General features: G+C 37.0%; 1 protein-coding gene across 5 annotated transcripts in view; it reads left to right on the top strand.

The window, feature by feature from the left end:
• The window catches only part of MUSK (muscle associated receptor tyrosine kinase), a 91,822-nt gene that overhangs the window by 32,840 nt on the left and 42,693 nt on the right, over positions 1 to 16,289 (top strand). For 2 of the 5 annotated variants that reach the window (XM_060013344.1, XM_060013341.1), the window contains exon 6: positions 15,218 to 15,247. The exons of the other annotated variants lie outside the window; for them this stretch is intronic. In XM_060013344.1, the coding sequence (XP_059869327.1) occupies positions 15,218 to 15,247 (30 nt within the window). The remainder of the gene's footprint in view (positions 1 to 15,217; positions 15,248 to 16,289) is intronic. 5 annotated transcript variants of the gene reach the window in all.

Below are 16,289 nucleotides of genomic sequence, written 5' to 3'. Positions count from 1 at the left end.
GAACAGGACTATGAATACAGAGTGGCATCAATTTGCTTCATTGCAGGTTTTCCTGCAGGGTTGCTCAGCAGTACAGGTGTAAGTTGGAATAAGTAGAAAGCCAAATCCAAAGGCCAGATATAAGCATTGGAGTTTTGCCAGGAAAAAAAAGAGGGCAAAGGATTTGTGAATATTGGAAGAGAATGCTTGAAATGATGACTCATGGAATCTTTAGGTACTAAATACACAAACCCGGGATTACACACTTAGAACTCCAGCAACACGGCCAACAAGATAATATGAAAATCTTCCCACTACAAACAGCCAGAAATGCCGGGTTAGTTGTACAACTCATACGGAAAAAATGGAAATATTCAGAAGTCAGGAATGAATAGGAATTGGAAAAGCAGAGCGGTGAGATCATGAGCTGGTTGGGCACTGTCCTCCATGTAATGAGACAAGTGCCCACTTCTATAATGTAGAAGATTGGTTTTAAGGCTCTTAAAGGGAAAAAGTCAAGGTCTTGGGTCCCTGTGAAGTGGAATTTAGCACTGATACCCTTGTATAAAGCTGAGAACCACTGAAGTGAAAAGATAGGCCAGAAAAATGCTACCCGTTGGCATAGAAACACAGAGGCTTGTCTTTCTCTTCATAAGAATAGCCAATATTCATTCTTCATATGAATGAATAGCCAACACTCAGGACAGTATCTCAATTAGATTTGCTTTTGAATTCATGCTGCCAGCCGGCCAGTCTGGGAATCCCCAGTTGGAGAAATTAACATAAAAGTTAGTCCCAGGTCTTCCAAAAAAGAAATAGAGATGGCCAACAGGCACATGAAAAGATGCTCAATATTGCTAATTAATAGAGAAATGCAAATCAAAACCAAAATGAGGTATCACTTCATACTGGTCAGAATGTATATTATCAGAAAGTCTACAAATAATAAATTAGAGAGGGTGTGGAGAAAAGGGAGCCCTCCTACACTGTTGGTGGGAATGTAAATTGATACAGCCACTATGGAAGACAGTATGAAGGTTCCTTAAAAAACTAAAAATAGAGCTACCATATGATCCAGCAATCCCATTCCTGGGCATATATCCAGAAAAAATGAAAACTCGAATTCAAAAAGATGCATGCACCCCAATGCAGCACTATTTACAATAGCCAAGACATGGAAACAACCCAAGTGCCCACAAACAAATGACTGGCTTAAGAAGATGTGGTATATATAGAACAGAACATTACCTGGCTATAAAAAAAGTGAAATATTGTCATTTGCAGCAACATGCATGGGCCTAGATGATATTATACTTAGTGAAGTAAATCATTCAAAGAAAGACAAATATGTGCAAAGACATATGTGGAATCTAAAAAATAATACAAATCAATCTACATACACAACAGAAACAGATTCGCAGACACAGAAAACAAACTTATGGTTACCAAAAAGGAGAGGGAGAGAGAGAGGGACAAATTAGGAATATGGGATTAACAGATACAAAAAAATACATAAAATAGATAAGGAACAAGGATTCACTGTATAGCACAGGGAATTATATTCAATATCTTGTAATAACCTGTAATGAAATATAATCTGAAAAAAACCTGAATCACTTTGCTGTACACCTGAAACTAATACAATATTGTAAATAAACCATACTTTAAAAGAAAAATTTTAAAAATTAGTCCCTGGTCAAAAATTTAACAACAAAAACGCTGAAAAAAGAAACACCTTACACAGGTTACATAGGGTTTTCATAGGTAAAGCCACACTGAGGATGAGTTCACAATACAAAATTATTGCATCCACAGGAAACAACCCGCCTTGAGTGAGAATTAGCTGACACAATATACAAAGTGATTTAAACCCCAGGAAATTCGATTAACAACACAATATAATAGATACTCTAAAATAAATATGTTTAAACTAAAGACACAAAAGGAGGAACAACAAAAAAGTAAGATACATTAGGAAGAAGAAAAACAGTTCCGATAAAGAATTAAACATAATTTTAACAAATGAAAAAGATAATGGTTAAAATTAAAATTCAGTGGTTGAGTAATGGCATATTAGAGATAAAGAGATAATTCACACATTAGAAGTCAGCTCTTCAGAATTAAGAATTCAGTGCAGAGAGACGGGAAAGATGAAATTGAATTTAAGAAATAATTAAGGATAAAAAAAGAAATAATTAAGGATATAAATTATAGAAAGAGAGAATAGAGAAATATAAGAGAAGCTATACTCAAAAGCATGATGCCTGAGAACTTGCCAAAATTGATGAAAACTTAAATCATCAAGTACGAGATGTACACCAAGTCCCAATAGTAAAAATAAAGAGCAGATACAGAAATATTTGCACACCCAGACACATTATAATGAACCAAACACATAATGAACCGAAGACAAAAAGGTGATGTTAATTATTAAAGAAAAGACAGATTGCTTACAAAGAACATCAATTAGAATAACAACAATTGACAGGGTGTGGGAAACCAGCACTTGCAATTATTCTTATAATTTGGTGTAGCCTAGTAGATATGTTTTTTGTTTTTAATAACCATCAAACTTTAAAATGTGTACAGATTTGTCTCAATAATTTAACTTCTAAAAATTTATCTAAGGGAATTCTTTACAGAAGTATATACTCAAGATTATCACAAAGTTGTTTATAAGAATAAAGTTTTTTAAATAAATTAAATTTGCATCAATAGGAGACTGACATAATATGTGATGAAATTCCGTGTGACCATTAAAAAGGATGAGATCGATCTATATGTATTAATTTCTAAGACTTTCCACCATATACGTGACTTGCGTCTGTTTCCTGTCTCTGAATCTCATTTTCCTCATCTCTAAAACAGGGGTAAAAATAGGACCTGCCTCTTAGGTTTCTGCAATGATTACATGAATTAATAGTGGCACACAGTAAGCACGATATATTTGCTGTTTCTATTAGTAGTAATTTAATTAATACTTACATAGTGCTTACCATGTGCAAGGCAATATCCTATTTCTTTAGAAATATTAACCCATTAGAAATATTAATGTGTTCATAAGTGAAAAAGTAAGTTAAAGAACAGTATGTTATATATTATACACTGGAGTATAAATGCCGAATTGTTAATAGTCATCATCTCTGCATATAGAATTACATGGGGGGTTGGTAACCTTCCATCATATACTTTATATAGCTTTATACTTTCTGAACTTTTATAAAGAGACCTTTATAATGAGGAAGAATTAATGCTTGTATTTATGCTTTGGAAAAAATGACTTCTTCCAAATATTATACTATTTTAATCAAGTGACATCAACCTTTCTGTTCATTGGTTTTACATATTATTTTTGTAGCTCTGTTGCTCCGTTCTGCTCTAGAACAAACTCAGGGATGGGAAAAGTTTTGTCAAAGGCAATCGATCCCTACGTTGATTAGATATTCACAACTCTTGCCTATTGGCTGAAGAACGTCTGCGGTGGGATCATGATAAACAGAACACGGAAGCTGCCATTTCCTTAGGGAGGGAATTAACCCGTAAAGACAGTAAGTTGAGGAAGTAAGGGAGTGGGAAGTGAAAAGGTTCAGAGAGTGGCAGCTACTGGTGAATTCTCTCCTCGTTTGACTCTTCTTTCTTGATTATGGGCAGAAACCTGGAATTTATGATTCTGTAGTAGCTTGGAGGATCCAAAGTAAAATTCCATACGGGTTCTGATTTCTCAATGAATATTTTCTACACTTGGTTAGGTGTTATTGACTCATAAAGTAAATTAACAGAAAGTTCACATAGAAAAGTGAAGCACTCCTGGGTGAGAACTATATAGCTATACTGATTTGCCATTGGCAGGGAAGTCTCTGGTTGCCCAAATTCCATAGTCACCTGGGATGCAGAAAAGAGCTGTCAGTCTCACAACGATGGAGGCTCTCCCTCTGGAAATGTTAACCCCCCTCTCGGGTACCTCTGCGACAGTGGGCTTTAGGATAGCCCTCATGGCAGGATAAATGAGGGCCAGAGAAATCTGTACGTCATATTGCATAGAAAATTTCATTTTCTAAATGTTCATTTTTAAATATTTTACCATATTTGGAGTGAATCTCACAGTCATTGGTTTCTTACAACAAGCATTGGCTAACTTTTTGTTTCTTTATTATGCGTTTTAATATATCTGAAATTGAGGTTTGTCTTACCCAGCTTAATGGCAATCATACCTTGTTTGTGGCTTCTGCCCCCTAGCTAAGATGGTTCCTTAGCTGTCTCCAGATATGAGAATGAATATACAGCTATAAAACAAAGATAAATCAATCATATTGGCTCAGAAAGATTTCCTTATATTTAACTAGAAATGTTCCTTCTGTTTGAGATCATTTCTTTTAATTAGTTCCTCACAGAGGTAAAAACATCATTTTCAGCAGCATAATTCTATGTAGTCTCCCCTCCCCCCGCCGGCCCTGAACAATGATACTTGCTGCATTAGTTTTGGTTGAAAAGAGACAAAGTGACTTCTCAGGGACCTATGGAAGGAATTCTCTTCTAAGTCAAGGGACAGCGTTGTCTCTTTCTCCAATCTACTTCATGTTCTACCTTAGGCATGTGTGCATCCAAAGAATGATCCCTACTGTTTCTCTTATGTGTCTTTAATTGAAAAAGTTTTCTCCTGAGTGCTCCGAAGTACTCAGTACTCCAGAGTACTCAGTGGCAGGGCGATACCACCATGGAGTGTGATGATCTGAGTGGTAGAGCTGAAGTTTTCAAGGAGAGGCTGCCGTCAGGGGAGGCTTCGAATGACCTCTGAAGTACCAGATTCTTATTTTACTTTTCCAATTTTGACGAGAGGGATATTCTCCCTTAAAAAGTGTTTCATAAACACTACACCACAGAAATTAAACACTTCTAATACGATAATGTAATTATTCTTTTTATAGCCAGAAAGAACACGGTTCTGAGTTTTTTAATCATTGGAAAGGATCCATTAAAAAAAACTACAAATCTCTAATTTTCTTATATTTCTCTTCTATTCTTACATATTTCCCTTATACTTCCCTTATCTCCTTTGCCTTAATTATTAATGAAATGATTTATTTATTTGGAGCTGAGGGCGGATCTTATACATTCTGTGAATATCACATTCAGACGAATCCTGCTTTGTGTATAGAAACTGGTGGAGTGTAGAATACTTGAGACCCAAATTAAAACAGATGGATGTTGGAATGGATCGGGCTCCCTGCTAATTGCATTTTCTGTTATTGCCTTGTTTCCTCTTGGAGCTTTAAGCCATTAAGGAAAAGGTTAGGCAGAAGGGAGGCTAGAACCAAGGGTTCTCAGTCAGTGATCACCAGTGGAAAGAGGCGGCTGGGCATAGTATAAAGTTGCAAATGAGAGCCCTAGAAGCAGACCAAGAAGAGAACAGAACCCTTCTACACAGAGGGCTATAGAGGGTTACATAGAGGCTCCTCTAACGTTTAAACAACTCCTTATTTGCAGGGGGCCTCAAAAAGAGACCCATGTCTCCACACTTGGGAGAGGCATTTTGGGGAGTGAGGAGGAGGGAAGGTGAGCCATTTGGCAAACTTGATCGGCTCCAGGGCAAGAGTTTCCCAACACTGAACAGGGCACTTTATTGCTGTCAGCCCCTTTCTCTGCAATCTGAAAAGCTTCACCATGTATCCTTAGGGATGACCTGGTCTATTGGAGGCTTTTGTTGTTGTTGTTGAAGACTTTTGGCAAACATACGCAGTATATAAGATAAGTAGAACTCTAAAAGACCCAAACAAATACACACATAGGATGTCCCAGAGGCAAATGGCAAGAGATCTAACTCTAAGAGATCGGGACTGTTTTCAAAAATGTTAGACTTCTGGCTGTCTTCTTTCCTAGAGATCAGACTTCCTTACTGCATCTAGAAATGTTTACATACATTTGATTTGCTTTTTCCTTTGTTTATGCTGCAGCTCTTAATATGACAAATGCCACAGAGAGAGGTATTTAAACCCCCAACGTGTGCTGTGCTCTCAGTGATTGCAGTCTTAATAAAATTTGCAGTGGCCCTGTTCCCGGCATCAACTCTACCTGCCTGATGCCACTAACAGCTTTGACTTGCTGTCATGAGTACACTGTGCATTTAAAAACCAAAGAAAAGAAACAGGCATAAACCTTCGATAACCCGGGGGGCTATCATGGGGAAAATTAAATCTGCATGATTAATAGGGTGCATGCTCTAAAAGAAGGGTTTGACCCATTGATTTCAACTTTAGGGGAGATTAGGCTGCATTCTCATCTAGAAAGTTCTGTAGTGCTTTTGAGAAACAATGGTAAAGTGGTCTTTTAGTTGAAGCGTTGTCAGTAAAGTTCTCTAAGGACAAACAAGTGTTATATAATGATTATGCACTGAACATATAATACTTCAAGGTGAAGAACAGTTAGGCTTCTTTAATCGCTTTTAAGAAAAGAAAATGTGCTTCAAAGATTTGTCTTCAATTATTTAAGATAATCAAATTGATACAATGTTGACATTATATCGTTTGAAATGAAAAGTTCTTGGGACCTAAAATATGCATCCTCTAATTGGAGTAAGCTTTTACTTTCATTGTTTAGGTATTAAAATGAGATGTACAAGTTCAAACATACATTCACCAAAAAAAGGGAAAACTTCTTTCTCTTTAATGCATTAATTCGTCCAACAAAGATTCCTTGAGCAATACACCAGGTGCTGTATGAGACAGAGAAGACCGTGCCATCAGTGGGCTTAATTTCAAAATGTAGCTATTTTGAATTATGCAAAGGTATCACAGAAAGCTGTCAGGACTCTATGGCAATATGGAATTCAAATAATACGTTCACCTGTTTCCTTCAGAGATCCAATATGTGACTTTCAAATTTTAATTAGTATATTTATTTCCACCAATGATAAACTATACAAGGCATGATTTTTGGAAGGAACTTAATGTACTGGCTAATAACATGGGCTCTAGATTTTTGAGAAAACTGCCTGGGCTCCAGAGACTAGAGTCAACCGCTTAAGTTCAAACCGTGGCTCCACCACTTACTACTTATGTTAACTTCAGGTGGGTTACTTCGTTTCTTAGTGCCTCAGTTTCCCTACCTGTAAAATAAGGTGAATAATACTTCCTATCTCATAAGTTGAAAAAGAATAAACCTCAATACCATGTTTAAAGCTCTTAGAAGAGTGCTTGGAACAGAGAAATCACTCAAATAATAGTTAACCAATATTAGTTCTAGAACTAAAGTAACTTCAGTACAACGAAAGCAACGACTTAAGCAACTGGAAAGACGTTTACAGCTCTTTACTCCACGTGCCATTTTTATCCTTGAGGTAGAAGCAATAAAGTTCAATGCAAAAACTAAATTTTTATTTAGAATAGAGTTGATGTTTTATTAACGTTGGTTCTATCAGAAGAGTAACCATCGACTTTAAAATCTGAAATGAGCCCTAGAAGTTATAGCTCAATCCCTTAGTCTTCAGATAAGGAAACTTGAGACCAGAAAAATGATTACTTCGCCTAAGTTATCCAAGAGCTTGGATGTCTTAACCCCTAGACCAGGACATCTTTCATTACCCCATTCTTGAGTCTTTTCTTTTTCTATGTTTATGTTACATAGATCAGTACTCTGCCACTTACTAGTTACGTGAGATTGGATAATTTACTTAACCTCTGCAAGTCTATTTTCCCTTTGTGAAATGGGGGCAATGTGACTTGGAACATAAAGTTCTTAAAAGGGGCTGAGATAGCATATATACAGTGTCTACATGGTAGCTCTTCGATTAATATTGGCTGTTGTTGGTATTGTTGTCTGTTTTTTACATTGTTACGAAGCTGGATGACTTATATCCAGAGAATATTGCTGGTTAGGCTTCTCAAATTTCATAAATAGAATGTCAACATTACCAACTGCTTCTCTTGCTTCCAAAGAACATAAATCTACCCTCAACCAGCAATGCTTTGTCCCTGCATTCTTGGTACTTGTTAGAGATTATAACTTTGGTTTGGCCCCATTGTGACAAGTGATATAAGGATGCCTATCTAAGGAGCTGTATGAAGATGTGACTTTACCGGCAAACTAGAAATGGGCTGTTTAGAATCAAACTGTCCCCCACAAAAAAGTATAAAATCAGGAAAGTCGAGGCAACCTTAGTGCATACCCCAAGCTTACATCATATTTTATTCACTACAGAAATAACTGTTTGCCAAAAATCTTGATCATTCCATCACTCACTGCTCTGCAAAACATCTTAAGTGAGAAATTGCTTTAAAAATTTAGTGCCGGGCTTCCCTGGTGGCGCAGTGGTTGAGAGTCTGCCTGCCGATGCAGGGGACACGGGTTCGTGTCCCGGTCCGGGAAGATCCCACATGCCGCAGAGCGGCTGGGCCTGTGAGCCATGGCCGCTGAGCCCACGCGTCCGGAGCCTGTGCTCCGCAACGGGAGAGGCCACAACAGTGAGAGGCCCGCGTACCGCAAAAAAAAAAAAAAAAAAAAAAAAAATCTAGTGCGTGGGAAGAAAACAATGGTCTCTCTTGAGACCATTTTGCACTCCTTCCTGTAGGGAGAGCTATGTACTTTATTTTCTTTTTTGCTCTAGCTTGCATGTATCTCAGAACTCAGTTTGAAGCTTCGCCATAGTATCCGTTACACTAAACCAACAAGAGGTCTCCTTTTCTTGAAACTAATGTGTTGTTATTTCATTTAATTTACTGTCACACCATTGATTAGACTCACTTCAAAATTCTCTATGAAAAGAGATGGAAATAACAAAGCTGATGGACTAATGGAACTCTTCCTCCAAGGTAGTGGTTTCCAAGCATCAGTGCACATCAGATCTTCTTTAAAGGCATAGCTCTAGGTTGCATTCCCCAGGGATTCAGATCTGATGCGTCTCTGTTAAGGTCTTTTAACAATCTCCCAAATGATCCTTACATAGGTAGTCTATGAACTACACTTTGAGAAACACTGATTTAAAGATTTCTACCTGGAATGTCTTCATTCCAGATGAAGCTTAAAAATTTAAGAAGAAACTTAGCTTATTCACCATTAGTATTAGGATAACTTCAAATTTATTCATTTGTTGAGTGCCTACTATATTCCATGTAGTGAGGTAAATCCAAGGTTACAGAGATAAATAAGACATGGTTCATTTCTTGAAAAGTTTTCAAATTTAGTGAGGAAGGTGAACATGCAAGCAAGTAATTACACTAATTAAAGTTCAATATATTTGCAATGATAGAGTTTGGGCAGGATACATACACAGGACAGGGGAGACAGTGAAAGGTCAGGGAAAGCTTCAGAGAGGTGAGGTCTCACAGGGCTTTGAAGGGTGAATGGCAGCTCATGGTACAGATCACATCTCAGTGAGGGAGGGGAAAAGGCAGACTTATCATGCTAGCACAGGCACACTGACCCCTAACCAGGGAGTCAAAGATGGACTAAAGAGTTTGGGATAGTATCTATTGGAGGCGCTATGAAGACCGGAAGGAGCTGCAATTTGACTCACAAGCTATTTGAGTTTATAGTCTATGCTACCTTTCTTGGACATCATTTTAAAATGGGTGTATATCTACCATCTCATCAGCATGGGACCCTACAGTTTGGAGGCCTATATATAGTCCTACTGGAACATCCAGAATCCCATCTCAAAGGCTACAGAAATGTTCCCAAGCCAAGCCACTTTAGACAACTGGGATATTACCGTGTCACTTAAGATTAAGGTTGTGACTCCTGTTTCTTTTCCCAGATAAAATTTCTGGTCAGCTAAAAAATAAATAAATAATTTGAAAATGCTGGTTCTTATTAAACTTCAGTTTCTTTGACTACTGTCAGAGCTCAGGTATCTTCCTTTTCATGCGATTAGGTCAAAATGTCATTTAAAAGTAAACGAAGATTTTGATAAATATACTGTAGTTATATACAGTGTTAACATTGGAGGAAACTGAGTGAAGAGTACCTGGGAACTTTCGTATGCTTCCTTTACAGCTCTTCTGTAAATCTAAAATTAGTCCCAAATAAAAACCTTTTGAAAGGGTAAACTAATAACGACTTCTGTCCTCCTCATCAAGCTGTTTAGCATCTCCTCCCATTAAAACCAGCAGATAATTTTTTTTAGAATGAAAAAAGTGAATCAGAACCGAAATTCAACTTTTGACTTACAGTTAAACTTGTAATGTACTTTCAGAACCATTTTAACAAAAATATTCCTAATCGTTGCTCTAGCTACGTCGAGGACTGAAATCAAAACAAGTTAACTCTGTGTGGCTCTTGTCTGATCTCCTTGGTAAACATGTCTTACTCACAGTCATTATTCACCATCCATATTTACAAGCTAGGAAAATGTTATTATCTCCAAGGCCACAGAAATGTTCCCAGCCCAAGCCACTTTAGAGAATTGAAATGTCACAGAGGCAGGCCAGCCTGACTTGGAGGAGAGAGTCACAGTTTGTGAGGGTACCATGTATGTTTTTCTAAAGGAACTTGCGCTCCCATCCCTTCAGAGATGGAGCCACAGTGGATAAACCTCTTTATGCATTGCTCTGCTTCAAAGGGGACAGAATGTAAACAGTGGCAGCACACCAGGATCGGGTTTCTTTGCTTTAGCCACCAAGAAGTCAGGAAAGGAAAACCAGGTATTTACTTAGGTTTATCATTACTATTGTCAGGTTTTCTTTTAATGATGGGAAAACAAAAGAAGAATCTGTTCAGAAACAAAGTACCACAGAGCCTCACTGTGATTTCTTTTCAACCACCCCTGAGCCATTTTTTTAAAGTATAAAATTAAAAATTAAAATGACCTTTTTTGTTCTTTGTGATGGTTGTCTACTAACAGGCATCTCTGACTCAATAATTCTTAAAATACAGTGCTGTATGAGACAAATGTAGCCTATTTAAGAATGGATTCAAATAATCTAATATTGATTAGCATCTATGTTTTGATAATAGGGCCTGAAGAATGGATTTCTCTTTCTAGAGTGATTCTTCTCGGATAATTGAGGAATGGATTTAAGCACAGGCTTTTAACACCTACAGAAAGGCTGTTCAACATGATCAATATCTGGGATGCAGCCAGCTAAGGCGGACTGAAATTTAAAGACAAGATAAAATAAAATAACCTTCTACCTCTGAAGTCAGTTGGAAGAACAGCTTTCTTCAGTCAGGAAGATACCATAGAGATAGAAATAGCAAGCAAGAAAGAGCTAGAAGACATGGCTTCAAAATTAGCCCTCAGTACCTTCTAGCTGTGTCTTAGTTGCTGTATTAACTTGTTTGTACAAATCATTTCACTTAATCTTCTTCATAATTCTATGATTGGGAGTCGATACCTACATTTTCTGCATGAAGAAGCTGAAGTTCAAAGAAGTTGAGCAATATCACAGTTCAAACAGCTAATAAGCAGTAGAATGAGGACTCAAACCCAGAGCCACTTGCCTGGTTTGTTTTAAGGGTATTATATATAACTGTAAGGAAACAATTCTAGTAATACGATTTTGATTTCCCAATTTCTGAGTATGTCCTTAGAAAAAGCCCTAGAATGGTATTCTTAGAGTACCAGAGATTTCCTTAAGATATTGCCTAAGAAGAAAATTATAAATGATGCCATCCTACAAAGAGCAAAGAATGTGCTATTTCAGTCTCCACTGAGACTTCAACTCTAGATAGCCAAATTCCTATTGTCTTCTTGGCTTTCCTCACTCTTACAGTCAAAAGAATGGAAACCGGCTCACAGGTCTGCCTGTTTTCTCTTCTGGTTTCATTTCTTTCTTTCTACAAGGTCTACATGACCTGTATTATTTAACCAAATATATTCCTTTTATTTCTACCAGAGAACCTTGATGACTTTCCCTCCTTCTGTATAACAATACATTTCCCCTCCAAACTTCTTCTCCCATCAACTAATACGGTGAACTGAGTAGGAAAAAGTTAATTGACCTTAGAATCAAGTCATATTTACTCACTCTCACACGCACACACATATTCAAAATTGGGGAGATAGACCTTAATAAAAGCAAATATAGAAATGAGTATTGGGTATTCAGGACTTTCAGTGGAACCAATGACCTGTTTTATTATATGAACGCAAATAAAAACTTACGCAAATTTAGATTCATAGAGGTAGAGTATTTAGAAAGAGTCTTGCTATTCTTTGAACTTGTGAGACTCTAGGTGTATGTTAGTTTTAGTTCCTGGTACCACAAGATAAGAGGATAAATTACGAAAAGAGGGAAAGATAAGAGGTGGTTCAAAAGTGAGCAGTCAGGATGGTAAACTGGGGCTAGCAAGCTTGGAAAAATGAAAATATTTGATGGATTTTTTTTTTTTTTCATTTTTGTCCAGTGGATAGAAGTAGGAACTAGGTCTTGGCGGGGGGGGGGGGGGGCAGTGATTATAAGGAGACTGATTTTAGTTTGATTTAGAATATATATGTATATATTTTTAAAACACAGTTGTTCAAACTGTGTTGATATGATAATGTTGAGTTCCTCATAAACCAAAGTATTCAAGAAAATGATGGATATCCTTTTTCACTTGGATGTTGATTTTATCTCAGATTATTCCAATTTGAGAAGTCTCAGATTCTCTGTTCTAAATGTCCTACTGAACAATCCCAAGAAAGCAGAGACGGAAAATGAATCACTATCCAACTCTTTTTTAAAGAATTTCCTTTCTCTACAAGAGACTGTGCTGGACTTTAGGGGCAAAAAAGACGGCAAAAGCAAAGTATGCTATTCTGCTCCCTCCTCCACCCCCTACTCCCCACCCCCCAAAGAAGATTACAAATCACATTGGAAGACAAGACTGATGCAGTACACATAAGGCAATTAAACGAAAATTTAACAATCAAGTGAGAATAAACACCATGAAACAGAATATGTAAAAATTGATAAGAGGTAAAGCAATCAGTTTAGAAGACAAGAGGGATCGTGGTAGGCTAGGCAAGCAGGATACACGGAAAAACTAGGGCTACAGTTTGACCTTGAAATAACAATCTCATACACTGAATGCTCGTACTCAACCTTAAATAGTTTACGGGTATTCTTGCATATTTGCCTCTAATGTAAAGTAACCTCAATTGTGTGCGCATGTGTGTGAATGTGAATGTGTATATTAATACCTAAGCATATGGAAATATGTATCTATAAAGATGTATATTTGCATTTGTGTGTAGAAAAAAACTTTGAGAGTCTATATACGAAAGTATAATTTCTGGTGGAACTTCCAGACCTCCTCCTAGGAAAATGGCAAATCTTAGACATTCTTTCATCTTCCGAGTTGGTTCTACATGTCTGGAGTGGAGGAAATGGGTGCATTAGTTCAAAACTGCTTCCGATTCCAAACAGATCAAGTAAAATGAACAATAATAACAATAGTAACAACAAGGTGAAAGATGGCAAAGGAAAATCAGCATTGCCCTCGGAGTCGACTTTAAAATACAGCCCAGTAGAAGATCACGGTGTCAAATTAAAAGGAGACTGAGGATTTACCTGTACTTGCTCTAGAATCCTAGTGAGAGTAGTGTAAGAGATGAGTGAATAAAGTTCTCAAAACTTACTTAAGGCCCTTCAACTTCAGTGGAACAAAATTTTGGAGATATAGCAGCCAGATAATAAAGACACTTAATATTCCCAGAGAAGTCCCTTGCCCATCTCAGGCACTCATAAATAGTTATTTGGCTGGTGGAAAAAAAAAAAAAAAGGGTTTTTTCTAAGCTTAGAAATAAGCACAATTGTGCTGACGAACTAGAAAGATATGCGCAGCCCAAAGGCATTCAAATATAATTTTTCAGGTCCAATCTGGTCCAACTATGGACCTTTATTTATTTATTCTGATTAAGATCTGTGTGGCAAACAGGGAATCTCTGCAGTTTTCAAGTGTCCAGATGACCAGTTTTTAGCATGGAAAAAAACTCATTTTTAGCCAACATGACCTTGATACTTAAAAAAATAAAATAAGAATGTGCCACGGACTTGATTGGTGGAGGGAGGGAAAGCTCAGAGTAAAATCTAACTGGGAAATTATAAGTTCACTTAAATTTAAGAGTACTGGGTATTAAGTACCAAAATGAGGCCTTCTCACTGCGATGCTAGGTTAGAACAGAAGATTTGGTGTCTGAAAGTTGGAGTGGCATTTCTGGGTCTGCATCTGCAGCAAATCTGTGAGTCTCAGATTCCTTGTCTGGAAAATGGGCTGAATAATATCAACCATGTACAATCACAGAGATATGGTGAGGATTAAGTGAGATAATATACAATGTGTGTGAAAGTCTCCATAATCTGAAAAGAATTATACCAATGTATTCTTATCATTAAAAGTAGTTAACCATAGCATTGCCATTTTATACTAAAAACAAATATTGTACTTGGCTCATCACTAATTCAAAGAAAGGTCTATTCTAACTATACTCCAATAAAATTAAAATATTTTTAAACAACAAAGAAAGGTCTAAATTGACATGAAAAAATAAATCTTCATGATAGAATAATAGAGCTTCATGTGGGCTCTACATCTGATATGGTTGTATTAAACATTTTGGAACAATTAATTTGGTGGTTGTCTCTTTTCTAGGATTTTTTAAATTCTAAAAATTCTCAATTCCGTATACCCAATTTAGATATTTTGATATTTTTCTTTGTAGCTTGCTTTACTGCTTTTTTCCTGAAAGAGAATGACTTGCTCCTCTCTGCTCTCTGAGCAGCCTCTGGGAATTGATACAGAGGAGAGAATCTCTGTTGGTTGTAGGCTCCGTTCTGCAGACACCCCCTAATCCTCTGTTTACCACAACACGAGTCTATTACCATAGAAATGATAGCTGAGATCCCAGATTCAACATCACTGACTTCACAGCAGGGCCTCGTAAGTGGAGAAGCCACGCTGACGAGGAGAAGCACAATCACTACTACTATTATCAGAAGAGTAGACAGTCTGTGGCCTTGAAAGAAAGGGTAATTGTCAACATCGCTATAAAAACGCATGAATGAGCTGCGTTGCTGGGATATGTTGTAGTTCATTTTCTGTGTAATACTGCCTGACTAAAAGTAATGATTTGAAATTTTATGTCATTTAATAGTTTGCTTTTAAAAGGCCAGCAGTTTCACTGGATTGCATTTGTCTCTCATTAAGAAACAAGCAGATTCTAATTCATCTTTACAGCGCTGTTTCAGTGCTCAAAGGTTTCCCTTTTCATGATGCGTTGTTTTTGTTTGTGTTTGTTTGTGTGTCTTGTTTCTATTAATAGAAGAGAGTGAACCTGAGCAAGATACTAAAGGTATTTTTTTTTTTTGCTTTCTGCACTGCTTCTTTTTAAATGTATGGTTCGATTCAACTGTTTATTTCTCTGACTTTGTAAACAACTCTGGGTGCCACGATTTTGTAAGGAAATAACAAACGATGTACGGGGAATATTAATTCAGCATTTAACAGTGTTATTAGATGGGCTGCCTTATTACATAATATAGTTATTGAGCACTTACTTTTATTAAGAAAAGTTTGAATCGACAGAAATGTTTAAACTTTGTACCCCAAACTCTGAAAATGCAAACAAAATGAAATGACGTAAATCAGCATGAGAATATAAATCTCACACAGATTGGAATAGAAAGATCCTCTGACCAAAAGCCTTGGGGGGACAGGAGGTGAGGGTGTTACAATCTTCGGAGACTTGTAAAAATGTCAAGGTGCCAGCTTAGGTTTTTACTGTCATTACTTGAAGTGGACAAGTATTATGCAAGTGCTCCAAACCAAACCAAATCAATCATACTGTTCTAATCTAACTTTTGTGTATTTTGGATGAAATTCACAAGTTCTCATATAATACACTTTGGCTCTAGGAATAAACCCTAGGGTGGTATTCGTTGAAATAGCACCTCCTTATCTTAGTATTTCAAATAAGGTATCCGCGATGTTTTCCTATTTCTAAATATCACGCTGCTTATAACTAAATTTAGATAAAATTATTTCACCTGCTCCTGTGTGGTTTTGGGGGGTTTTGTTTGTATTTTAGTTTTTGTTTTGCTTGTTTTCAATTTACTCCTGTCAGTGCTGGTTTGAATCAAGTAGCCTCAAAGACCTCTTTAAGAGAAGCTAGAAAATTAGAAAGAAGGAAGTGAACGAAAGAAAAAATTCATGCAAACTTATTGTGTCCTTTGAAATAATTGCTCAGACATAGAACTTATAAGGGACTTCAGTATTCTTCTGGTCCTACTCGCTTACCAAGAAAAGAGAGGCAATTCATCTCAAGCCAAACTGCTTATTAATTTCAGGATTTAACTTGGGTCCCCCACCTGTTAGGCTTTCCATTACCCCACCAG

The sequence above is a fragment of the Delphinus delphis genome, chromosome 6, assembly GCF_949987515.2.
Source record: "Delphinus delphis chromosome 6, mDelDel1.2, whole genome shotgun sequence".
Taxonomy (NCBI): Eukaryota; Metazoa; Chordata; class Mammalia; order Artiodactyla; family Delphinidae; genus Delphinus; species Delphinus delphis.
The sequence above is the reverse complement of the archived record's forward strand: the minus strand, read 5'-3'. Positions and strand labels throughout refer to the sequence as shown.